The following is a 22,500-nucleotide window of genomic DNA, read 5'->3' on the forward strand; positions in this document are numbered from 1 at the left end:
TAATTTACTTTACAACTCCATTATGTCCCTTGCTTCAACTGGTTTAACATATCTAACGCTCATTATGACTCACACACACACACACACACACACACACACACACACACACACACACACACACACACACACACACACAAGGAGCCTACACAGCAGCAACACTCACTGACTGACACAAAACGTAGACAGGCAAAGCAAGGCAAACAAGCACGCAAAGTGCTCACCGTTGAATCCCTCGAGCACCGAGTCGACGATGGGCTGGGCACTGGTCGTGTAGATGGCCTCCTGCTGCGATTTGGTGCCATAAACATTGTCAAAGGTGTATGTCTTTGGTTCCTTGGATGGCTCCTGCCCGAGAAAACAAGGCGAATCAAACACACATGTGTGAATGGTCAAGTCAGCGGACACGCATGAGTGAGGGAGGCAAGCCATGAGCCAGCATGCCCAAAACAGCCAAACAAGAACACAAAGGAGTGCAGCCCAAAAGTACACACAACAACACAACAACACAGCTGTTCGCAGATAGAGCAGCTCACCTGCAAGTTCTTCACAGTAATGGTTCCTCTGTCCTCTGCCACATGAACGCACCTGTCGATTTCAAACCAAAAGACAAAGCGCGACACACACACACACACACACACAGCGCACGCACGCACGCACGCACAAACACACACACACAAGCACACACACACACACACAGCACACGCACACACACACACACATGCACGCACCCACACACACACATGCACGCACCCACACACCACGCACGCACGCACGCAAACGTTCTTCGTATGAGGGATGTCAAGTGCGACAAGCCAACACAACATCGGGTGTCTGGCAGCATAACATGCACACAACGACGCCTCGACCCGTTTTGACAACCCTCCTGTCGCTTCCCCTCTCACAAACGCAACAATCAAGATAGGCGATGTCGAGGTGAGATGTGGGATTACGTACTCTTGTCTGCCATCCTTGCGTTCTGTGCTGCTGAGAGGGCGACATCGGATCACCACCTTAACGTTATCGGCACTCTTGCTGCCACCAGACGCGCCCGACTTCTTCGCCTGCACGCCAGCCAGCCATGCGTGTGAGGGCTCGTGCACTCCACAAAAGGCCCACAAACCCGAGACAAACAAACACACACACACCACACACACACATTGCTGCTGTGCACATCACCTCCTTGCCAGCACAAGCCAACCCACACACACACACACACACACACACACACACACACACACACACACACACACACACACACACACACACACACACACAACGCACCATGTTTGTTGGTTGGTTGTTGTGGTGGTTGTGGTTGTTTCCGTTTTTTTCCTCTTATCTATCTCTGTGCTTCTGCCTTCAACCAAACAAACCGAAATCTGTCGGAAGATATTCGACAAAAAACGCGTCTGCCGCCAATTTTCGCAAACCACGAGGAGCTCTCCAGCCAGATCTCACAGCCACTTTCCAACCCACCACTGTCACCACCACCACCACCACCCTGTTGTTGCAGTGTCGTCGACTGCATGCCCTTGAACAAGCAAGCGAAGAAGTGAAGCGTCATCAAAATGGCGAAAGCGAAGAAGAACTCTGGTGATAGCAACAACGCCAGCAAGGGCGGGTGCTGCTGGAAGAAGTGCTGCTGCTGCTGCCCCTTCCTGAAGTGGATGTTCATCCTGGTTGGCCTGGTTGTCGTTTCCGGCAGCGTGTACCTGTACCACCACACGGATTACGTGTTTGACCCGGAGACGCTGCAGCGCATCGCCAAGGAGTCCATCGAGGCCAACAAGGCCACCCCTGACGACGTTGACCGCCTTGTGGACATTGTTGTGGACAAGCTGCGCGAGGAGTATGGCGAGCACATTGTGGAGCACCCAGAGTGGATGTTCAACAACGCCGGCGGCGCCATGGGTGCCATGCTCGTCCTTCACTGCAGCTTCTCCGAGTACATCATCATCTTCGGCACCCCGCTTGGCACCGAAGGTCACACTGGCCGATTCCTTGCTGATGACTACTTTACCATCCTCCACGGCGAGCAGGTGCGTCATGGGTGTGCGTGGGTGTGGGTGTGTATGTGCGTGTGCGTGCGTGTACGTGTGTATGCGTGTGCGTGCGTGCGTGCGTGTGTATGTGCGTGTTGATTGCTTTGATCTCCTTTCTCGCAATGCCTGCCTCACACACACACATGCGCACAACAACAAACAACAACAACAACAAACAACAACAACAACCATCGCGTGAGTGCAGTGGGCATTCTCTGCCGGCAACCTGACACGCGAGGTGTACAAGCCCGGTGACCAACACCATCTGTCTTTCGGCGAGGCCAAGCAGTACAAGATGGACGACACGTGCTGGGCCCTCGAGTACGCCGTCGGCAACATCCCCTCCATGCTTCCCTTTGGCTTTGCGGACGTCTTCTTCAGCACCCTCGACTTTATCACGCTCTACAAGACCGTGCGCGTGAGTGCCGTCAACATGTTCTCCGAGCTCATCCTTCGCGGCAAGATCTAAACGAGACCGACCAAGCAGGGCGCACACGCAAACGACATTCCCAAACACACGGCAGCAGTCGCAACACGGCAAGCTGTGTTTGTGTGTGTGTGTGTCTGTGTGTGTCTGTGTGTGTCTGTGTGTGTCTGTGTGTGTGTGTGTGTGTGTGTGTGTGTGTGTGTTGTGCTTTGGTCATTGTTGACTATGTGATGCAGCGGCCACTGATGCCCCTGTTTTGCTCGTTGACACGATGCCAGCATGTATGATGCATGATGTGATTAGTGACCAACAATGCGTGTTGTCGCTGAACAATACAACAAACCCGTTGTCACTGACATGCATGATGTGACATGATGTTCACGTGCTGCAAAAGAAAAGACAATTCATCTCCACAAACGTCTTGATGAAGAGTGTGTGTGTGCACCAGGCGTGGCGCTTGCTCGCGGTGAGCATGACGTAATCATGGGGTGTCACAGCCCTGCAGAAGGGGCGTGGCGTTCATGTTGCATGATGTAATGTAACACCAGTCTCGACAGGGCAGATGTTCGCGAACGGCATCTGACTGACATTCTGGCAGTGGTCGTGGCCAGGTGCAAAGACGAGTCATGTGGTGCCCTTTCACTTCCTGCAACCCTCCTCCCACTTGTCTCAAATGTCCCGTGACGTGCACTCACGGCAGCAGTGGTGTTACGTCCGTTGTATTGTTGGAACACACCAGAATGCGAAGAAGAACGAGAACGAGTCACAACACATCAAACCAAACGGGGAAACCATGTAGAAAGTGAAGAAAAGAGAGAAAGGAAAGCTCGGGCGACGAGTGCGCACAAGCAAGGCAGCCACTCAAAAAGCAACTCAGGATGTAACACTAGTGCTGATGTGAGAGGTTGCGGCACGCAAGCAAACAGAATAAATTACCTGTAACTGGGGAGAACCAAGCAGCAAAAGCAGAAACAAGAAAGAGAGACACACATAAAGCAGCACACAAAGCCTGGCAACAAAAGGCATGGTTGAAGACGGTGGAGGAAAAGGGTTATGTAAAGTCGAGCAAACAAAACACACATGAAGGGAGGATGGGAGTTCATCATGAAAACAAATCAGCCAACGCTCGCTTATGAGCGCAGTGCTGATCAAAATGCATCGGTGCTGTCATCGCTGTCGCTGGCGTGACCATCCACCTGCTGCACATACACGGCTGCGTTGCCGATTGGGAACAGACCACCGGCGCTGTCTCGCTTGCTCCGCTTGGCGTGGAGAAACGACGAGGGATCATCGGTGGTGGTTGGGCCACCAGGCGTGGGATAATGTGATGAGGACACAGACGCAAGCCGCGACGGTGCTGTGGAAGACCGGGCCGAGGACGATCTGGAGGCGGCCGGTGCTGGCGCCAGCTCCGATTCATCCACCGGGCACCGGGTGCGCCCCGCCCGCTTGCTGGAGGGCCTGCTCGGTGGCCTCGTGCTGGGTCGTGTCGCAGTGGTGTCGACACCACCAGCACCAGCGCTGCCCTGTGGCCTGTCGCCAGCGCTGGCCGAAGTAGCATCAGCGTCAGCTGCGCGCGTGGAGCCGGCCCGTTGCCGCCGTAGTCTGACACCATCCTCCCCGCAGTCCATGTTGGGACGTGCGGTTCGGCTGGTATAAGCGGGGGTGGCAGCGGCAGTTGCGGCTGCAGTGGTGGTGGTGGCGTCCTGGGTTTGTGGGAGCGTCATGGTGCTGAGTTGGTGCGACAAGTCCCCTCGCTTGGGTTCCTCCTCCTGCGCTGCCTCCTTGAGTGTCGGCAATGTAGGCATTGTCGGCAGCCGTGGCCGCCGTGCTCGCATGGCACTCCCTGACGCCGGCGCTGGTGCTGGTGCAGTCGACGGCCGCGCCGGCTGTGGCGTTGTTGCACTTGGTGTTGTCGTCATCGATGTTGTTGTTGTTGGAGGGGTGGTTGTCATTGTTGTTGTTGTCGTCGGCGCTGCTGTCATCCCTGACACACGCATGAGTGCAGAGTTCCTCAAGGCCGTTGCAACCTGTTGTTGCGACACAGCCTTCTTGCTGGTGCCCGTCGCTGCCGTGGACGGCGTCTGCTGCCCAGAGGCCACCAGCGCTGGCGTGGATGCGGTCGGGGTTGGGCGCGGCGTTGCCGCGGCACGGCGCGTGTCCGGGTTTGTCTTGGCAGGGAAGACGGGGCCGGGAAGCGTGTACGATGGATGGCGCTTCTTGTGGTGGTGAACGTGCCCTTGTACTTCCGGCTCCTGGTCATTGCCATCCCCCACCTTTCCTTCCTGCTGCTGCTTGGGGTGGCGTGTCAGCTGCGCGGGCAGCGGCGCCGTGGTGTACAGCGGGTGCTCGACGCGCGGCACAACATGGCGAATATCGCGGTAGCCAACAATGTAGTCGACAATGACGCGGTCGTTCTCGTACACGACGAGCTCGTGGCCGCCGCGCACGGTGCCGAGCACGCCGTCATAGCCCGGCGGCGGCCCCTCCAGGTACGGCATGTTGTGCTGCGCTGGCACAGGGTACACGCGCCCGGGGATGACGCGCAGAACGAGCATGAAGCGCATCTCAGGCGCCGTCTTGCTGCAGGCCATGTTCACGCGCGGCTTCCAGTACGAGTTTGCCTTCTCCGGCTCCAGACCCATGTAAATGCCGCGCCCAAAGTTGCCCACGCGACTGCATTCCTTACGCAGGCCGTACGCGTGGATGCTGTTGATGTTGGGCGCGCTGGTGCAGTGGAAGGCGCGGCGCTCAACACGCGTGTCCAGCAGCTGCGAGACGCGCGCATCGACACAGGAGAGCTCGAGGGGCTGCTGGCTGGCATCATGGCCCGGTGCAGGCAGGGGCTCGAGGCCGCGCGCACGCAGGACACGCTCGCGCTTGGTCAGGTAGCGGGTGCGCAGCTCAAAATTCTGCACGCGGGCCTGCAATGCACAGAGAGAGAAAGGCAAGAAGGGCATGGAGGATGGGTGGGAACGCGGAATGAGAGAGTTGTGAGCGAGGAGAGTGAACAAAATGGATTGTGGGTGGAAGAGGTGGGAGGGTAGGGGACATGATACAGACAAAGGTTTTTCGATTGTCAATGCTGGAACTTACCATGTTCACGACTTGGAGATGTTCGGGAAAGTGCTGCACAATGTGCGAAGCAACGTCAACATCCACCACGTGACAGAGAACGCTCATCTTCTTGCGGACGCGAATGCCGGGCAAGCTGCAAGGCTGCGACAGCGTCTGTTCGCACCGGCAGACGTGCCAGTGATCCACCTCCTCCTCCTCTCCGACGGGGAACTGGGCAAGCGGATCAGCCTCTCTTGGCGCCGCTGCAGTGTCCTTGGAGGGCTGGGGCTGTTGCGGTGCTTGACGATGTTGGTGTTGCAACAGTACCTGTTGCAGGAATTGCAGTGTTCGGGCCGACAGCGCTTGTGGGTTCTGCTGCTGAAGATACTGTTGCAGTTGCTGTTGTTGCAACTGCCGTTGCTGCTGCTGCTGCTGCTGCTGCCTTTGCAGTGTTGCAAATAACTGTTGATATTGCATGGCTGGTGTGGTGGGCTGCGTTGCTCCCAACGCCGCTCGTGCTTGCGCAAGTTGGAGCAACGCATGCAATGACGGGTGTGAGGGCTGCTGCTGATGATGATGGTGCTGCTGCTGTTGTTGCTGTGCGTTCACGGGCACGCATGGCTTGTTGTGCAACGACGTAGAGGGTGTTGATGAAGACAAAGACAAAGACGCTGAAGAAAACGAAGACTGGCTGCTAGGTGCGGTTAGGTTCAACGAAGAAACGGCCGACTGTGGCTGAGCTGCGGTTGGCATTGCGGATGGAGCTGACCCGCAGCCCTTAATCGCACTCGTCGGCCCCAAGGGGGGATGGTTGGATCCAGGATATGTATTGTGGCTAACACGTTGACGCGGCGGGGGAACCTGAGTAAAACTAGGAAATTGTTGTTGTTGCTGTGGCCGTTGTGGCGGCTGTTGCTGCAATCGCTGCTGCTGCTGCATCATTCTCGCAACACTCGGAGGCTTTCGAGGGGCAGGCGACGACTGCTGCAGCTGTTGCACAGATGGCTGAAACCTCTGCTCCATCAAATGCGTGCTATCGACAGGCGCTTGGTTGGCGTCCGTGGTGTTGGCACTGCTGTTAGGATGGCTTGAGGAAAAGTGGGGTGGCTGTTGTGGCGATGGAGGTGCAGAGCCATTGTGTGGCGTGGCATGTGGCGTGGTGTTGGCGGGCGCTTGTGCCATGACGCGTGCGTCGTCGCGGGAGGCTTGGCTGGTCATGACGGGCGCTGAAGCGCAGGCGGCGTTCTTGTTGGCGGGTTGTGTGGTTCGGCGGCTCACTACAGGTGCACTTGTTCGTGCTGTGGTCTCCTGAAGCCTTGATCGTTCCAACTTGGAGCTGTCGCGCTGCTCGCAAGACCACGGCTTAGCCACCAAAGGCTTCGCTGCCGTTGAGTCCGCGCCACCAGAGCAAGCAGAACCGCAACCCAGATCGCCGCCCGCGTTTCCACGCCTGCCTGCCTTGCCACCAGCGTCCTCGTCGTCCTCGCCCTCGTCCTTGCCCTCGTCCTTGCCATTGCCATCAACGCCTTGGTCCTCCTGATCGTCGTCGTCGTCCAGGGAAGAGTTGCTTGAGGTCCGTGCGGTTGATGCACAGCTCGCTGGGTCGCTCCAGGTGGCTGTGCCCGCCGCCTTCAGACAAAGCAGCGCATGGTGGTCCTGGGTCCGGCCATTGGGTGGGGACTGCAGCGAGTGGCAGCCGGAATCCTCGTCATGAAACGCCGAGGAGGGCTCGAGTCTGTCGTCGTTCACCATCGTGGCAAGTGCGTGGAGTGCGTGGAGTGAAGACAGCGGTGAAGATAGCGTCGTGGCGGTTTGGGCGAGGTGAAACCTGAGTCGTTGTGGCGTGTGGTATGTGGTGTGAAATGAAGCGGAGAGAGAGTGCGTGTGCGTGTGTGCGTGTGTGCGTGTGTGCGTGTGTGCGTGTGTGCGTGAGATGATCAGCGTCAAAGTGTGTCGACAGCAAAATGAACGAACGACAGCACACACGCAGAGTAAGGCACACAGGTGGTGTGACACGAAGTGTCATGCGGTCGTAACAAAATGTAACTGGGTGTGTCATTCAGTCAGTCGGCAGCAAAACCGTGTAAGACCACCAGCACCACCAACAACAACAACAACAACAACAACAACAGAGCACACCAGCCTGCACTGGCCAGCCAACACAACTGATCACACTTGACAAACGTTGAGCACAGGCTCCCAAACCAAGCCTGGAAGAGGGCGCAAAACCCGCGTCAGCACGCACAACTGACGACGACAAACACCCTATCTCTCTCTCTCAAGGCTGGGGATAACACGCTCCTTCGTCTCTCCATATGTGCGCGTGTCTACGAGAACGTGTACACGTATCAGGAGCACTGCAGCGTTCACTTACGGCAAGGGCCTGGCTTGATCTGGGTTGCGGCTTGGTGTGTGCTTGCTCTTGTCGGATGAAAATGGCGGTTCACATCAACTCGGGTGCGGAGAAAAAGCACGAAACCAGCAAGCAGCGTGTGTGCGTTGCAGTGTTGCATTCAGACACATCACTCACATCGTCTGTTGTGACTGGGCGTATGTCACGCTTCCGACCTGGTTGACGTGAGTAATGTAATGTAACACTTGCTTGCTTGCTGTGTTGCTCGCGCCATCAAAATCGGGCGGGACATTGTTGCGTTGCTTGTTTTTTGCGATTTGCGACGGCAGGGTACAAAACAATTTCGCCCACAACGCAAGAACACACGCGCACGCACAACGCCGCTTACTCACACAACTCCCACACGTAAATTTGATCGTCACGGTTGTCAAGGATGCCAACGAATCACTGACGAGGCCGACGCGAGCAATGTGTGTGCGTCAAAGCCAAGTATGCTTCACACCAACGGCAGTCAAAAACACACAACGCAGGGGAGCAGGATGGGGCACCCGATGTGTGCGTGGGAATTTGGAATTTCAATCAAGGACAAAAAGCGTTGCCGGTTTTGGATTTGAATTTAGGCAGTTGAGAGTGAAACATGGGACACGCGTGCAGTCAGCCTTGGGGCAAGCACGAGCGCACCGTTCTCGGGCCACACACACACACTCTGTCTCTCTCGAGCTGTCTCTCTTCTCGTCTCGCTTCCCCTTCCTCCTCCCTCTTCGCGCCTCTTCGCTCGTGCTGTTTCTGCGGTCTCCGCCACTTGCCCTGCCCCCGTCCCCTACCTCGCCTGCGTGCAGTGTCCCGCCGCTCCTGCATTCCTTTTTCCGTTGTTCAGTTCTGCTCGGCACGTTCTCTCTTTTGACCGCTACCAATCCCCTTCCCCCACCTCACCACCCCTCCCTCCTACCAGCGCCATGGCGGCCTCCGAAGGAACATCATATCCACTCCACATGATGTGAAGTGATGATGTGATGTCAAGTGATGATGGGGTGTACACACTACACTACACATGCACGTCTGCACGCGGTCAGGTTTCTGTCCTGGGCGCAGCAGGTGTAACGGTTGCGGCAGTGGGTTGCTGGAAGATGCTCGCCAAAAACGGTGGCAGCTGTGTTCGCCGTGAAGGCTGCTGTTGTGCTGGGTTGGTGGGAAACAGCGGGCCAACGACAGCCGTTGTGCTGGCGGGCGCTGAGAGCACCACGCGACACTGCAATGTGGCAGCGCATGATGATGCTGACGGTGGCATGATGGCACCTCCCGTGCCGACGCTGTGAGCTGCGGTGCGCTTGCCTGCTGCTGGTGCAACTGTAGCCGACGCCGTGGTGGGCCTGCTCCTGGGTGTTGCGCTGCTGCCATGGCCGCTGTCGAGGGTGTTGCTCCTGTTCTTGTTCTTGTTGCTGCTCTTGTTGCTCTTGTTCTTGTGCTCAGCACAGGCATCGCCTTGACTTCCACCTCTTCTGGAATCCGCCCCACCTCCTCGCCCTACCAAGGCCTCTGGTGGTTGACTCTTCCCAACGGCACTGCTCACACCGCCGTGCGCATGCTGCTGCTGCTGCTGCTGGCGTTGCTGGCGTTGTTGGCGTTGCTGCTGTTGTTGCACGAGCACCATTGATGACAAGGATGCGGTGCCGTCGCCACCGTCACCAGTACGCTGCGTCAGTCCGCATCGGTAGCCTCCATCTCCTCCTCCTATTGCTGTTCCCGTTGCGCTACCTTCAAGACCATGTCCACCATCAGCACCAGTGCAGTAGAGATGCCGGTAATGGCGCTGGTGGTGCAGCTGTACCAGCTCCAGCGCCACGTCCTCCACGCCGCTGTCCCGGCTACTGCGGTCTCCGTGTCTCCTCCCTGTGTGCCTCCGACGAGTGCTGGTGGTGCTGGTGCTGGTGCTGCTGTTTGTGCTCGTGTTGCTTCGGGCACTGGCGGCTTTGGGTGCGAGCGCGTGCACTGCGGCAAGGCCCGGCATGCCGTTGGCAAAGCAGGCGAGCTGTGCCAGCGCCACCGCCATGCGCCCCGCGTGCGGGCACCCAAGCACCGTGAGCGCGTGCATGATGCGGCGCTCGGGGCCGTGGGGATCGAGCGTGGACGGTGTGCATGGCAGCCGTAGGTGGTGGTCCAGCACTTGTCGGCCACAGCGCCCACGCATGTCCGCGCGATGCCGTGTGCCGTCAGCAAAGGCGCCATCGTCGCCATCGTCATCGCTGTCGTTTTCGTCCTCGCCCAGCACTCGCGCACACAGGGCGGCGTGGAGCGGGCCCAGCGACCCGGCAGGGAGCAGCGGGCAGTATGGCTCGAGCACACACAGCGAGCACGCGGGGTCGCGGTGCCGGATCTCCTCTGCACACCGCACGACAAGGCCGCTGCTGGGGCATCCAAACTCGCCCACAAGCAGCACGGTGGCGGCAGCCAGGTCATCGCACACGCGCGTGACAACTTGCTCCACCGTCGCCGTCTCATTGTACATGCTTTCCCACGTTTGCCGAGGAGCAAAGGGCACGCACACCACGCGGTCGTCCACCCGATCCGTTCGCCCTGCACATGTGTGTCAAGGTGTGTGTGCGTGTGTGTGTGTGTGTGTGTGTGTGTGTGTGTGTGTGTGTGTGTGTGTGTGTATGCGTAGGTTGGTGTGTGTGTATGTGTGTGTGTATGTGTGCGTAGGTGTGCGCGTGCATGTGTGTATGAGTGCATGTGGGTGTGGGTGCAAGTGTGTGCAAGTGTGTGTGAGTGTATGTGTGCGTTGGTGTTGTTGCGTGTGTGTGCGTAGGTGTTTCAGCGAAGAGGAAAAGGAAGAACAAGCAGACAATGCAAGGAGCCAAGCGAGGTCAACAGCGTGGCGTCGCCACGAGCAAACAAGCAAGCAGCAAAGCGAAGGATATGCAGGCACGAAAACAGCGTTCGACATGGTGGGTGTGGCGGCATGCCGAGAAAAGCGCTGTCACATTCACAACATGATCTTGACCATTATTAACACGAACCTCCACGGGGACGCAGAACTGCGACGTTGAGGTTGGATCGCACATCGGTGACGAGAACAAGGGAGCTCCTGTATGCTTCTCCAGCGTTGTGCAACCACCACGCAGCTTCAGTTCGGCGCAAGCACACAGATGTGCCCACACAAAACACAACGACGGCACAGCGCGGCATCCTGCCGCGTCCGTTTGATTGGTTGGTTGGTTGGTTGGTTGGCAGCAAACAAAGAGGAGGAAGCAGCAGAGGAGCAACAGCAACGACGAGCAACAGAGGACTGTCAGGTCGAGTGTAACTGGTGTTGTTGCAGGTTCAGAGGCAGCAGCGAGCGTGCTGCAAAGATCAATCGATCTGACATCAAAGCGGAAGGAGGGAAATCCAAACAACCGACCGAGAGCAAATCTCATGTCACATCTCACAACATAAATTTGTCCAAACACAAAGCGACAACCAAGACCGCGTGTGGTACAACGTGTGGAAATAGTCCGACAACTCTATAACAACCCCTTTGTTGCACAAGCAAGAAGCAAGCACGAGGGGAGTGGATGACGAACACAAGGACCGAGAGGGCCTACCGATACGTTGTGTGTGCGGGTGTTGTCGCGAATCAATGGTAGCATCACCCCGAGGAGCAGTCGCACACCCTGAAATCGAATGGAGCTGAGGTCAGCCAACGACACCAGCAAGATCGTGTTTCAGTGACGTGTGAGGTAGCGCTCAATGGTTTCGTATTCATCGTATTCATCGTATTCGTGCGTGTTCGTGAACAGGAGCAAGCGGCTGGTTGGTCAAAGGCAAAGCACAGCACAAACAAGCAAGCAAGCAAGCAAGCAAGCATCTGCAACCAAAACAAACATTGCGACCTTTGCTCGCGTACATGTGGTTGCTGGATGTGCACATCGCTGGAAGTGAGGCACAGCACGCAACCGGTGCACATCGATCGAACGAAGACAGCACGCAACCCTAACCAGAGCGCAGGCAAGGTCACTCACCGCTGTTGTCCCTGCTCCGCGCTGACTGCGTCGATAACGACTGTCGAAAATCGTGCAAAATCGTACACCAAACGTCAGCAATGTCAACAGACAGCCAGCACATGTCACACACACACACACACACATACGCTCACACGAACACACACACGCACACACACAACGGACACACGCAAAGCACATCCACAAACAACAACAACAAACACACCCCCGACCACATCCACACACAGGCCAAGACGCTGTGACATGACATGAAGTGGCGTGACTTGTTTGAAACGCCCTTCCCTTTGTCCATGGTAGTGAACTAGCTGCAACCGAGACTTGACCCAGGCAACAGCATCAGCAACAAGCAAGAACAGGCTAGCAATCGCAGAAGTCAAGCAGCGACAGCAACAGCTTCATCACTCGAAGACCCACAAACGCAGGACGACTGAAACGCAATCAAGCAAACGCACAGCACACAAGGACGCACACACACACATATACACGTGCGTCTTGCGTGACTTTGCCAGTGCGTGACACAATCTCTCAAAGTCACATTCGACATAGTCAGCTGCTTGTGCACACCTGTCACATACACGTACACATGCACGCGCTGACTCCCCTCTGCCGACATGCTCGGCAGGGTTACGTGCTGCGGGGGTGCCGGGCGCTTTGTCGTGTTGCTGCTCTTAGCCAGCACACGTGGGCACGCACAACCAAGACCGCAATCATCTCCAACAGCCAAAATGGAGCAAGACAATGGAGCATGACATGCGCAGCTGTCACTGCGCGGCTGCCGGAGCGCACCAGCACCTTCGCCTCTCGCTCGTACACCACAACCAATACCTCCGCGCCAGAAACCTCGCCAGCCACCACAACCAAGCGTGTGTCTGCTCCAACCGAGAACCACAGCCACAGCCACAAAGCAGCTCACGTAAGCCGTGCAGCCCTCGGTGCGACTGTGCCCTCCAAGCACACACCCAAGGGTGATGGTGATGGTGATGGCGATGGTGATGGTGGTGCGGCGCGACCAACACCGGCAGTGTCACGCAGCTCGTCAGTTGGCTTTGCGAAACTGGGCCTCAACGCGTTACTAGCAGCGCCCTTGGCTGAATGGAACATCATCACCCCTACGGACGTGCAGGCAAAAGGCTGGAAGCCCATCTCGTTTGGTAACAACACGCTACTCGCAGCCCACACGGGCACCGGCAAGACGCTGGCGTACGCCCTGCCCATAGTGCAGCGGTACATCGACAACGACCTCACCTTCCCCAGGTACTCCACATTGTGCCTCGTCCCAACGCGGGAGCTTGCCGTCCAGGTGCACAGCGTGTTTGTAGCTCTGCTCTCCGCCGTCGTTGGCGACAAGGCATCCCAGCACGTCCATTGCGTGGTCAAGGGTATCGAAAACTCAACACCAAAGAAGCAGGTCTGGCTTCTGTCTGCCTGTCTGTCTGCCTGTCTGCCTGTATGTGTGTGTGTATGTCCGTCTGTCCGTCTGTCTGTATGTCTGTCTGTCTGCGTGTATCTATCTCTGTGTCTGTCGTCATGTCTCCCTCTGTGACTGCGTGCCTGTACCTGTTTTATGTCTCTGTGTCTCTTCTGCACCCACGCATGCCCATGTCTTGCTTGTTATCTATCTGCTCACAGCTCACCCCTGCCACCCGAAACAACGCCTTGCTGCCTACGTTGGCCCATATCAGCTGCGAAAGCTCAAGCGAGAGAACCCACCCATCATCATCGCCACCCCTGCTCGCTTCCTGGAGGTGCGCAACACCATGCTGCTGCTGCTGATGTGTGTGTATGTGTGTGTGTGTGTGTGTGTGTGTGTGTGTGTGTCGGGATAAGGTTGTACGTGTCTTACTTTGCTGCTGTTGCGGCCAACAGCTGCTGGAGAAGCATCCGATTGCAGACGAAGTGGAGACAGTCGTCCTGGATGAAGCCGACAAGGTGCACCTGCTGCATATATCAGCCTCTGTGTGTGTGTGTGTGTGTGTGTGTGTGTGTGTGTGTGTGTGTGTGTGTGTCTGCCTATCTGTCCGGCTGTCCCAGTCTGCTTGGCTTGCGTGGTTTCCCTCGTTTCTCACCCACCATCCACCACATCGCAGCTGCTGGATCCGCTCTCGCGTTACGCCTCTCCAAAGCAGAAGCAGGTGCGGAACGCCTGCATGCATGTGTGGTGTGTGTACCTGTGTGTGTACCTGTGTATGTCTGTGTCTGTCTGTCTGTCTGTCTGTCTGTCTGCCTCTGTGGTGTGTGTATGTCTGTCTGTCTATCCCCGTGTTTGCTTGCCTATTTGCCTGTCTGTGAAAGCGCTCCCACTCCTACACGACTGCGCGCTTGATCTGCCCTCCCTCGCCCACTCACACTCTGCTACCCCCCCCACCCTTTCCAACAAACCCAAAACCTCCTCTTCATCCCACCACACCTGCCATCATCGCCAGAACCGCGAGCGACACCCCCGCCCAACAACAACAATCATGGACCTGATTGTGTACCGCCGGAAGTTTGGTCCGGGCGAAGACAGAAGGTGGGAGGAGGCAAGCACCGCACCAAAGCAGAATGTGATATCAGAGATGGATGTAACACAGACACTGGGCGAGGTTTGATGGAGGGAGACGAGGGTACAGCGTGTGACTGCGGGCTGTGATGTTCAAGCACCAAACACGCGACGTCTTCGCGCGCGCACACACACACGCACACACACACCACGCTCGCGGCTTTGCACGCCGTGTTGTGCGTCGTTTCCGTGTTGCGTGAAGCTGGCCAGTGTACTCACGCTTCGACTGCTGTGCGGGGGATGGTGTGCAGGCCATATCGGCAGATGGCACAGCGTCCACAGGTCATCTGCGCCTCGGCCAGCCTCACCACCAGGGTCAAGCGAGAGGTGCGTTTGCTTCGCTTGCCTTGCCTCTGCTTTGTCTTACCTTTGCGCTTGTCCTTGCCTATGCTTCGTTTTACTTTACCTGCGCCTTGGCCTGTGCCTTGTCTTCCTCGCTACACTCTGCGCTTCCTTGCCTTGTTTGATTGGTTGTGGTCATGTGCTGTTGTGCAGCTGCTCTCCCCCCCCCCCTACACCCCACTTCATTCCGTTTCCACTCATGCTCACCCATGCAACGCACCCCTCAACCCACCACGATTGCCGTCGCCAGCTTGTGCAGCGCGGGTGGTGTGCGCCCCAGTCCATCACTACTGTGTCGTTGACAGATGGCCAAACGTTGCCCGACAATCTGCAGCATTTCGTCGTCAACGATGCCGTCTGTGCCAAGTTTGACATGCCATATATCGGTTCGTTGCATGCACGTCTTGTTCTGCACAATGCCCTTCTCGTTCCTTCTCCCTTCCCTTGACCCCTTCCTTCCATGTCCTTTGTTTTCTTATCTTCCTTGTCTTCATGCTCTGTTCTTCGCTTGCGCTCCTCGTCTTGCTTGGCTGCATCTTGCTTCCCGTCAAAAAGGGCACAGCTCACGCGCTTCCTCTCCCCTCCCGGGTCTCCGCCTGTGGTTTAACCTTTAACCGTTTCATCTTTGTGCACAGGTGCCGGCTCCACTGCATCCCAGGCGGACTGCCTGTTTGCGCAGCTGGAGTGGACACTGTCCGCCCTGGCGCCAGCGACGGCGCTGGTGTTTGTGCCGACATCTGTCCCTGTCAAGGACACGACAAACCGCATTGCACAGTTCCGCGCCCGCACGCGCACCGCTGTCGACGCCATTGCCGTATACGAGCACGTGCATGCGGCCACCAGCCCTGCCGATGCCGCACAGCGCAGGGAGGACCTGCTTGCGCGGTTTGCATCCGCGACGCCGGAGCGCCCTGTTGTGGGCGTGGCCAACATGGACGCGATTCGAGGACTGGACATCCCAAACGTCGAGCTGGCATGCATCGTGGGCACCCCCCGCACACACGTGGACTATCTGCACATTGCCGGGCGCGTTGGGCGCGGGAACAGGCAGGGCACGGTGGTGGTGTTTGCATATGACGAGCAGCAGCAGAAGCGCGTGGACCAGATGGCGCGCAAGCTGCGCATCTCCATTCCGCAACTCAGCCCGACCAACGGTGGCCCGGGCATTGCTGGCGGTGCAGGTGACGATGGTGCTGGTGCAGACACGAATCACGCGGCTGGCAGCAATTTGTCCTCACCACCAACCGACACCCCGACGCAGCGGCGATGATGATTTCATGCGCTTGCGTGCGCTTGTTTGCACGTGTGCGTTTGTGTTGACATGGGCGGGTGTTTGCATGCATATGCATACATGCGGATTTAGATGGACCTAGGCCCCTTTCGATTGACGAGATGACGTTATGTAAATTACACCTCACTCAACACGAGTCAGGGTAACAAGCGACACATCACAACTTGACATGATTGCGTGCGGGCTTGCAAAGTACATATTTTGTGTGTGTCTGTGTGTGTGTGTCTGTGTGTGTGTGTCTGTGTGTGTGTGTGTGTGTGTCTGTGTCTGTGTCTGTGTGTCTGTGTCTGTGTCTGTGTGTGGAAGTTAGCCCTGCTGGAGCGCGAACACACAATCATTGATGTATCGTAACAGATATGCACAAAAATACATACTTCCACCCCATCCTTTCTCGCTCCCGCATGTCGAGACCAAAGTGCAACGCCACCAACAGCTGTGCGAGCCAAGATCTCATGCAGAACAACGAGGTCGTGTTCTTGTTAAATGTTACACTTGGGTTGCCTCAGCCCGCGTGTCTTTCGCCTGTGCGCCCTGGTTCTGGTGAGGGTTGGAGCACACGTCAACAAGCACGCTCCAGGGCACAACGTCCGCTGCTGTTGTGGCACTCGTTGGTGACCGAGTAAGGCACTTCTGGAACACCTGGTCACGTGTGCATTGGTGCACATGCAGTGTGTGGAGTGTGAATGACTATCATGCCCAGATGTTCGAGTATGGTGCGGGCACGCACCTGGCACGCACGGGCATGCAGACATGTGAAGCACCCCCAGCGTGCCGAACGGCCCCACGCACCCCTCCTCCCCGCTCGGTTTCCTCTCTGTATTACCTCGTCCAACATGGTCTTGGTTTCGGGGTGCATGAAGCCTGCAGCGTCCAGCACGAGCGCATACCTGCAAGCACACACCATTGGGCAAAGACCAGATTCGTCAGCGCAACACCGCAGCCTGGCGTGTGTGCACAGGTTCACTCGCACCCAGCGCACCAATCAGTGTGGGAAGAAGCGCAGTGTTCGAATGCAACAGGACGTGACGCTGTGGTGTAGCAATAAGAGACATGGCGCACCAATCATATCTGCTGATGAGGGTGCCGCCGTCCAATCGCCCATGCAAGCGCTGCAACAACAACAACAACAACAACAACAACAACAGCAGCAGCAGCAGCAGCAGCAACATATGGGGGTGCATGCAGGCAACAGTGAGGCTGCAGAGAAAGGCTCCAGCAACGGCTGGAACCGATACACTGTCTACCATGCACAAGAATCAAGAATCGCCTTGCTGTGCAAAATCAAGGGCAAACATGCAAGGCATGAGCATGCGGCAACCCAGGACGCACAGAGACGATTTTGAATGCGGGTGGGGGCCCAAGCTCGAGAACGGCGCGGCGAACTACGCGCGCAAGAAGCAAGGCCAAGGCGAACACCCAAAATACAAGCAGCAACTGCAGGGGGAGGCACAGTCCCAACCATGGACGGCAGGAGTGGAAGCACATGAACGTGGCACTTGAGTACTGTTGGGAAGACAAGTCACATCAGGAGCACCAAAGGAAGACAGACTGGACGAACGAGGGTGTTGTCATGCGATTCTACAACCTCACTTTGCATATTACATTGGGTCACAGCACTTGCCACAGCACTTGCCACAGCACTTGCCACAGCACTTGCCACACCATAGCCACTTGTCAGTCACACCATTGAATGAACTCACCACAAATAGAATGCATGCAATCACGTTGCCCGCGTTTGAACTCGGGTGACTTGTTGTTGGCAGTGAGGTTGCCGCAGATATGCACCTAAGCACAAGGCAGGAGCAACAAAGTGGAGGGAGCAAACAACAAATCCAGGAGTTGATTGGCATGGGTGGATGACAGTCGGAAGATATGCGATGCGATGCGCTCATGTGGCTGCAAATGGATGAGTCCGCATCGGCAGTTTCACAGAGTGCAGGCGCAACCGTGTCAGCACAGGAGGCCACGTACCACATCAGCGCTTCAGGGTATGTGAACGAGTCGTCTGCATGCATAAGAGCGACCGGGAACAGCGCTAGGAAATCGTGGAACAAACGGACACCAGGTGTTGTTACAGGTGTGAATAACCAGCGCTTTGACCCATGGAAGGCCCTTCACAAAACAACCAAGCCCACACCGTGCATGGTGCTTGCTTCGAGCGCCGAGCATGAACACGTGACTCACCCGTGCATAGGAGGGAGAGACCACCAAGCACCCATATCGCCCTCGGAGACGACACAAATGACAGAAGGACTCGAACAACACAGCCTTGTCGTTGCTGCTCTGCCGCAGGTGTGGGCAGACCCGGAAATGCTCGGCGCAACCGGGCGTGATGCAACTACATGAAGGTGTGTGTGTGTGTGTGTGTGTGTGTGTGTGAGTGTGTGTGTGTGTGTGTGTGTGTGTGTGTGTGTGTGTGTGTGTGTGTGTGTGTGAGTGTGTGTGTGTGTGTGTGTGTGTGTGTGAGTGAGTGTGTGTGTGTGTGGGGGGGGGCACATGGATAGCGTCTACAGGCCGTGGTGTTGTGTCAATGAGCAGGTTGTGTTCGAAGAAACAGGCGAGTCTGTGTCGCCAGGATAGCAGCCCTGTGTCGGTGCTACAACTCCAATGTTGAGACTCCACTCACGCTCAGGTTGTATCCGAGTAACAGCCGAGCTCCCCGATACGCGAACCAGCAGAGGAGCGCCACGCTGAGTGCTACATCAAGGCATGGCGGCAGGATGTGAAGGCGGGATGATAAATGAGGTGCACCAGCACAAATACACACACACACAGAGGGGGAAGAACGCAACCGAAGAAAGGCCAAGCAATGTGCAATCAAATACACCCCTTTGCTGCGCGCAGCATGGTTGCGTACCGTATGACAACACTGAGAAGACCAGCACGATGGCGGTGTCGCCATCATCCAACTGCTGCCCTGTCAGTGTGGAGCACGCAAAGAATGATGATGAAAGTGGCAAACAAAGCGTCATGAGATTGACAACCCATCATGAGATCGCCAAAGGGACCGGGCAATTGGAGAATAGAGCACCACCATATGTATGTACCACCACAAACACAAGCACAAGCAACAACACCGGCACTACTAGCACATACACCAGCACCCACACAGACACAAGAAATGCAACAGAGGTGCGTGCGCAGCTGGTGTTGCTCGCAACGTGGCAAGAGCAGCCTCCTCACCGAGTGGTACAGCTGGATCACCCCAAAACACTGATGTTCATGGGGCAACGGCGGTACAGAGCGCCAGAACAAGCACGAACACCAGACACAGCGTAACACACACAAAACAAAACGGATCGTGAGCATGCATGCAGGCAAGCAGCAATTTGCCCGCGTTTGCAAATACACACACACACACAATCGCATACACATGCACATTCACACGCACGCATGTGCATGGCCAAGCGCATACAGAGACACACGTATGCGCGCAGCACATGAGGACACACCTGTCTTGAGGGCAAAAAGGGTCGCGCGGGATGCGCGCCAGCCAACAGCTTCCGACAGGTAGAGGCTGATGGCAAGGCAGAGCACTGCCTGCGCAAGTACGATACCTGCGCAGATGGCCCAAGCAGGCAAAGCACCCAGGCCTTTTGCACTTGCGGAGGCAGTCGGTGCATAATCAAACACCTGCGGCCGCAAGAGTTGGCCCAGGGAAACCTGGGACACACAACAACACAAATGGCGGCCACGGCAACGTTGAGCGTCAACCCAGAAGGAAGTCGCAGTGAGACAGACACATGGGCAGAGGGCGGGAAAGCGGTCTGGCAAGCAGGCAGATACACGAGCGGAACGGCAGACAGGCAGAGAGACGAGCGGACCGGCAGAAAAACGGCAGGGAGGTTGAGAGGCAGAAAACAAAGCGCACGGTCGCGCAGGGCAGACAGTCACGCAAGATATCGAAATTTGGCCTCTGGGCTCCGCCAACGAGTTGGACGTGCCTGCAGGCAAAACAAAGAAACCAGGAGAGGGCAAACGAGCAGAGCAGAGGGGGGGGGGCGAATAAACACAGCGAGCCTCACCATGCTGTTGTTGGGCACGTGTGCGCCAGCTATTGCTCCTTGTAGCAGCTCCTCATCCTCGGCAGTTGTGTGCTGGTTGGCTGCTGCAGGAGCGAAAGATGCACTGATCCTGGACCTCGATGTTCGGCTGGTGCTGGACACAAGCCAGCTCTTCCGCTGGTTTCGCCTGCTTTGGTCATCACCTGTACCAAGCGTATCGACCGCAGAGCCATTTAGTGTACCACCGGCACTGGCCGCTCTCTCGCTCTCCTCAGCTTCCAGAGCTTCTGCACCGCGGCGGCGGTCGTCATTGCTTTGGTCCGTGGCCACGATGGCTCGCGGCTGCGGCGGTGGCAGGGCCGACAATGGAATTTCCCCTCCTCGCGGCGGCGGCGGCGGTGATGTTGTCTCGTCAGCGACGCGATTGGAACGCAGCAGCGCGTGCGACGACATGATGTGACAGGCGTGTCGGTGGGTGTGGGTGGCTGGAACAGCACCTCGCTTTGCCTGCTGTGTTTGCCTTCTTGGGGCTTGCTTGCTTGCTTGCTTGCTTGTTGCTTGGTTTGTTTTTTCGAGGTTGAAGGCGTTGCTTTTCTGGCACGATTTCCACAACTTTTCTACAAACGATGACCTCGAAACGGAAGCTGCTCAGGGTCAGTCAGTGGTGCTTGCTGGCTGGTGTTGTTTGTGTTTGAATGTGCGTGTGCGAGCTGGGGTGTGTTTGTATGTTTGTGCTTGTGTGAGCTGCGCTCTCCCTCTCATGCTCGCGCTCCTCCTGCCTTCACTTTCTCCCTTTCTCTCTCATCACCTCCTTCTCTTCCCTCCCTCCCTGTGTGACTTTCTCACCCATTGCAGGGCGTTGCTCCCGCGCTCATCACGCCGTTCCTGCCTTCTGGCGAAGGCGTGGACACAGACGCTGTGAGGGCACTCGTCAAGGTCAGCAGCTCAGTGAACAAGTGCGCGAGAGGTACCCATACGCGATGACAGCAATCCGTGTGCACAGCGCTGCTCAGATGCCTCGCCTCCCCCAACTTCAAACTGCCTGCAACCTTGTGCGTGCTGTGCATTCCAGTTCCACCTTGATGCGGGCGTGCATGGTTTCTATCTCTGCGGGTCAACTGGCGAGGGTCTACAATCCAGTGTTCAGGAACGCAAGGTGCTTTCCGCGTGAGTGGGCGCTGTTGGGAGTGATGGTTCCGCTTGTCTTGTTCATTTATTTCGACTGCTGTTCGCTCATACACACGTTGTATCTTCTCTTGCCTACCTTCCCGTCACCCCTGTTGACTTGTCTGACACTGGCAGACAATGGTTGAGACAGTGATGGCGGCCATGGAAGAGTGTGGCAAGAAGGTATGAAACACGCAGATACAGCACGTGTGCTCACTTCTGCACCCAGTGCTTGTGCCTGCAATGCACCTGCTCACAGTGCAAGCACACTTGTTCTCACGTGTGTTTCTATTTCTGTGTCTGCGTCGGTGTCTGTGTGTCTGTGAGTGTCTCTCTCGCCCACTCACACACACACACATACACACACTCTCTCCCTCTCTGTCACACACTCACACACACTCACTCACACACTCAAACACAATGTAGATCCCAGTCATCGTCATGGTGGGCGCTGCAGATGTTGCGGACGCAATTGTGCTAGCCAAGCACGCACAGGACGTCGGGGCTGACGCCGTGTCTTCCGGTGCGCGTCTGCGTTCATAGTCTGAGTGTTGCATGGGGTGTGAATGTGTGTGAGCACATATTATGTCTGTACATACGTGGGTCCAATCGAGGTTTGAGATCTGAAGTGCTGGCGTTGCGGTGTGGGCGCTGGTCAGTGACTCCGCTGTTGTTCGCACGCGCGGAGCTAATGGCAACGATGCCTTGTGTGTCACCCTTTGCGCAGTGGTGCCTGTTGACAAACCCAACGATCTGGGCGCTGCTGTTGAGTACTGGACGCAGATTGGGCAGGCAACGTCCCTGCCGCTCTACGTGTACTGGATCGCCAAGACTGCTGACCGTACCGCCACTGCTGCTTCTGTGCGTTTGCCGTCAACCAGCCTACCTGCCAGTGCCCTGTGACACCATGAAGACACTTAGCAACAGGTGGACGCGGTGTGGCCTCTTCTCTCCTTTCATCCATCATCTCACGCGCCCATGTGTTCTGCGTGCACGTACACTCGCAGTTTCTCAAAGCAATGGCGGCTGTCCCAAACTTTGCTGGCATCAAGTTCACAGATACCAACTTTTTCATGTTTGAACAGCTGGTCACAAAGTCCCAAGGTGCGTCCGTGCTTGTGTGTGTATGTGCATGTGTATGTGTGTGTGTATGTGTGTGTGTATGTTTGTGTATCTGTGTGTGTTTGCGTTTGTGTTCATGAATGAGGAGGCTGTTTGTTGTACCTGATTGCCCACTTCGGGCTGACTTGTCTGCTGTCGTGAACTCTCTTGCTTGC

The 22,500-nt window shown here is 56.7% G+C and overlaps 7 protein-coding genes across 7 annotated transcripts in view; 3 read left to right on the forward strand and 4 right to left on the reverse strand.

Moving 5' to 3' along the window:
* PTSG_11611 (Kif3b protein) overlaps positions 1-1,384 on the reverse strand; it is a 6,973-nt gene extending 5,589 nt beyond the window's left edge. The window contains exons 1-4 of the mRNA XM_004999039.1: positions 1,282-1,384; positions 955-1,061; positions 534-585; positions 174-345 (exon numbers count right to left, since the gene is read on the reverse strand). Coding sequence (XP_004999096.1) covers positions 174-345; positions 534-585; positions 955-1,061; positions 1,282-1,284 — 334 coding nt within the window. The 5' untranslated portion in view covers positions 1,285-1,384. The remainder of the gene's footprint in view (positions 1-173; positions 346-533; positions 586-954; positions 1,062-1,281) is intronic.
* Positions 1,385-1,432: 48 nt separating this feature from the next.
* Positions 1,433-2,631, forward strand: PTSG_00551 (C-8 sterol isomerase). The gene is made up of 2 exons (XM_004999040.1): positions 1,433-2,039; positions 2,248-2,631. The coding sequence occupies exons 1-2, from the start codon at positions 1,569-1,571 to the stop codon at positions 2,509-2,511; spliced, it is 735 nt and encodes a 244-aa protein (XP_004999097.1). The 5' UTR covers positions 1,433-1,568; the 3' UTR covers positions 2,512-2,631.
* Positions 2,632-3,147: 516 nt separating this feature from the next.
* Positions 3,148-7,984, reverse strand: PTSG_00552 (uncharacterized protein). The gene is made up of 3 exons (XM_004999041.1): positions 7,901-7,984; positions 5,566-7,354; positions 3,148-5,393 (listed from the first exon to the last, which is right to left on the reverse strand). Exons 2-3 carry the CDS (start codon positions 7,276-7,278, stop codon positions 3,618-3,620), a joined length of 3,489 nt encoding a protein of 1,162 aa, XP_004999098.1. The 5' UTR covers positions 7,279-7,354; positions 7,901-7,984; the 3' UTR covers positions 3,148-3,617.
* Positions 7,985-8,575: 591 nt separating this feature from the next.
* PTSG_00553 (uncharacterized protein) lies at positions 8,576-11,072 on the reverse strand. Its single transcript, XM_004999042.1, has 2 exons — positions 10,897-11,072; positions 8,576-10,453 (listed from the first exon to the last, which is right to left on the reverse strand). The coding sequence occupies exons 1-2, from the start codon at positions 11,063-11,065 to the stop codon at positions 8,949-8,951; spliced, it is 1,674 nt and encodes a 557-aa protein (XP_004999099.1). The 5' UTR covers positions 11,066-11,072; the 3' UTR covers positions 8,576-8,948.
* A 919-nt stretch (positions 11,073-11,991) lies between these two features.
* PTSG_00554 (uncharacterized protein) lies at positions 11,992-16,295 on the forward strand. The gene is made up of 8 exons (XM_004999043.1): positions 11,992-13,288; positions 13,563-13,625; positions 13,747-13,809; positions 13,968-14,012; positions 14,304-14,389; positions 14,671-14,746; positions 15,012-15,147; positions 15,397-16,295. The coding sequence occupies exons 1-8, from the start codon at positions 12,464-12,466 to the stop codon at positions 16,029-16,031; spliced, it is 1,929 nt and encodes a 642-aa protein (XP_004999100.1). The 5' UTR covers positions 11,992-12,463; the 3' UTR covers positions 16,032-16,295.
* Positions 16,296-16,405: 110 nt separating this feature from the next.
* On the reverse strand, positions 16,406-20,642 carry PTSG_00555 (uncharacterized protein). Its single transcript, XM_004999044.1, has 12 exons — positions 20,078-20,642; positions 19,505-19,715; positions 19,236-19,265; positions 18,910-18,969; positions 18,679-18,749; positions 18,237-18,390; positions 18,024-18,087; positions 17,753-17,837; positions 17,382-17,486; positions 17,112-17,161; positions 16,876-16,939; positions 16,406-16,691 (listed from the first exon to the last, which is right to left on the reverse strand). Exons 1-12 carry the CDS (start codon positions 20,507-20,509, stop codon positions 16,539-16,541), a joined length of 1,479 nt encoding a protein of 492 aa, XP_004999101.1. The 5' UTR covers positions 20,510-20,642; the 3' UTR covers positions 16,406-16,538.
* Positions 20,643-20,654: 12 nt separating this feature from the next.
* PTSG_00556 (uncharacterized protein) overlaps positions 20,655-22,500 on the forward strand; it is a 3,043-nt gene continuing 1,197 nt past the window's right edge. The window contains exons 1-7 of the mRNA XM_004999045.1: positions 20,655-20,709; positions 20,912-20,992; positions 21,129-21,212; positions 21,359-21,406; positions 21,650-21,746; positions 21,951-22,084; positions 22,231-22,327. Coding sequence (XP_004999102.1) covers positions 20,683-20,709; positions 20,912-20,992; positions 21,129-21,212; positions 21,359-21,406; positions 21,650-21,746; positions 21,951-22,084; positions 22,231-22,327 — 568 coding nt within the window. The 5' untranslated portion in view covers positions 20,655-20,682. The remainder of the gene's footprint in view (positions 20,710-20,911; positions 20,993-21,128; positions 21,213-21,358; positions 21,407-21,649; positions 21,747-21,950; positions 22,085-22,230; positions 22,328-22,500) is intronic.

This window comes from Salpingoeca rosetta (assembly GCF_000188695.1).
Source record: "Salpingoeca rosetta unplaced genomic scaffold supercont1.1, whole genome shotgun sequence".
NCBI lineage: Eukaryota > Choanoflagellata > Craspedida > Salpingoecidae > Salpingoeca > Salpingoeca rosetta.

Bases quoted from the DNA above. Each gene is read 5' to 3' on its own strand.
- PTSG_00554 (XM_004999043.1), top strand. From the start codon at position 12,464: ATGCACGCGCTGACTCCCCTCTGCCGACATGCTCGGCAGGGTTACGTG. The intron at 13,626-13,746 runs GTGCGCAACACC...TGCGGCCAACAG, and splicing joins CCCCTGCTCGCTTCCTGGAG to CTGCTGGAGAAGCATCCGAT. The intron at 14,747-15,011 runs GTGCGTTTGCTT...TGCCGTCGCCAG, and splicing joins CCACCAGGGTCAAGCGAGAG to CTTGTGCAGCGCGGGTGGTG.
- PTSG_00552 (XM_004999041.1), bottom strand. From the start codon at position 7,278: ATGGTGAACGACGACAGACTCGAGCCCTCCTCGGCGTTTCATGACGAG. The intron at 5,394-5,565 runs GTAAGTTCCAGC...TGTGCATTGCAG, and splicing joins ATCTCCAAGTCGTGAACATG to GCCCGCGTGCAGAATTTTGA.
- PTSG_00555 (XM_004999044.1), bottom strand. From the start codon at position 20,509: ATGTCGTCGCACGCGCTGCTGCGTTCCAATCGCGTCGCTGACGAGACA. The intron at 18,391-18,678 runs GTGAGTGGAGTC...ACCTTCATGTAG, and splicing joins TACTCGGATACAACCTGAGC to TTGCATCACGCCCGGTTGCG. The intron at 17,162-17,381 runs GTGCGTCCTGGG...TTGTTGTTGCAG, and splicing joins CCGCATTCAAAATCGTCTCT to CGCTTGCATGGGCGATTGGA.
- PTSG_00553 (XM_004999042.1), bottom strand. From the start codon at position 11,065: ATGCCGCGCTGTGCCGTCGTTGTGTTTTGTGTGGGCACATCTGTGTGC. The intron at 10,454-10,896 runs GTTCGTGTTAAT...ACACATGTGCAG, and splicing joins AGTTCTGCGTCCCCGTGGAG to GGCGAACGGATCGGGTGGAC.
- PTSG_00551 (XM_004999040.1), top strand. From the start codon at position 1,569: ATGGCGAAAGCGAAGAAGAACTCTGGTGATAGCAACAACGCCAGCAAG. The intron at 2,040-2,247 runs GTGCGTCATGGG...GCGTGAGTGCAG, and splicing joins CCATCCTCCACGGCGAGCAG to TGGGCATTCTCTGCCGGCAA.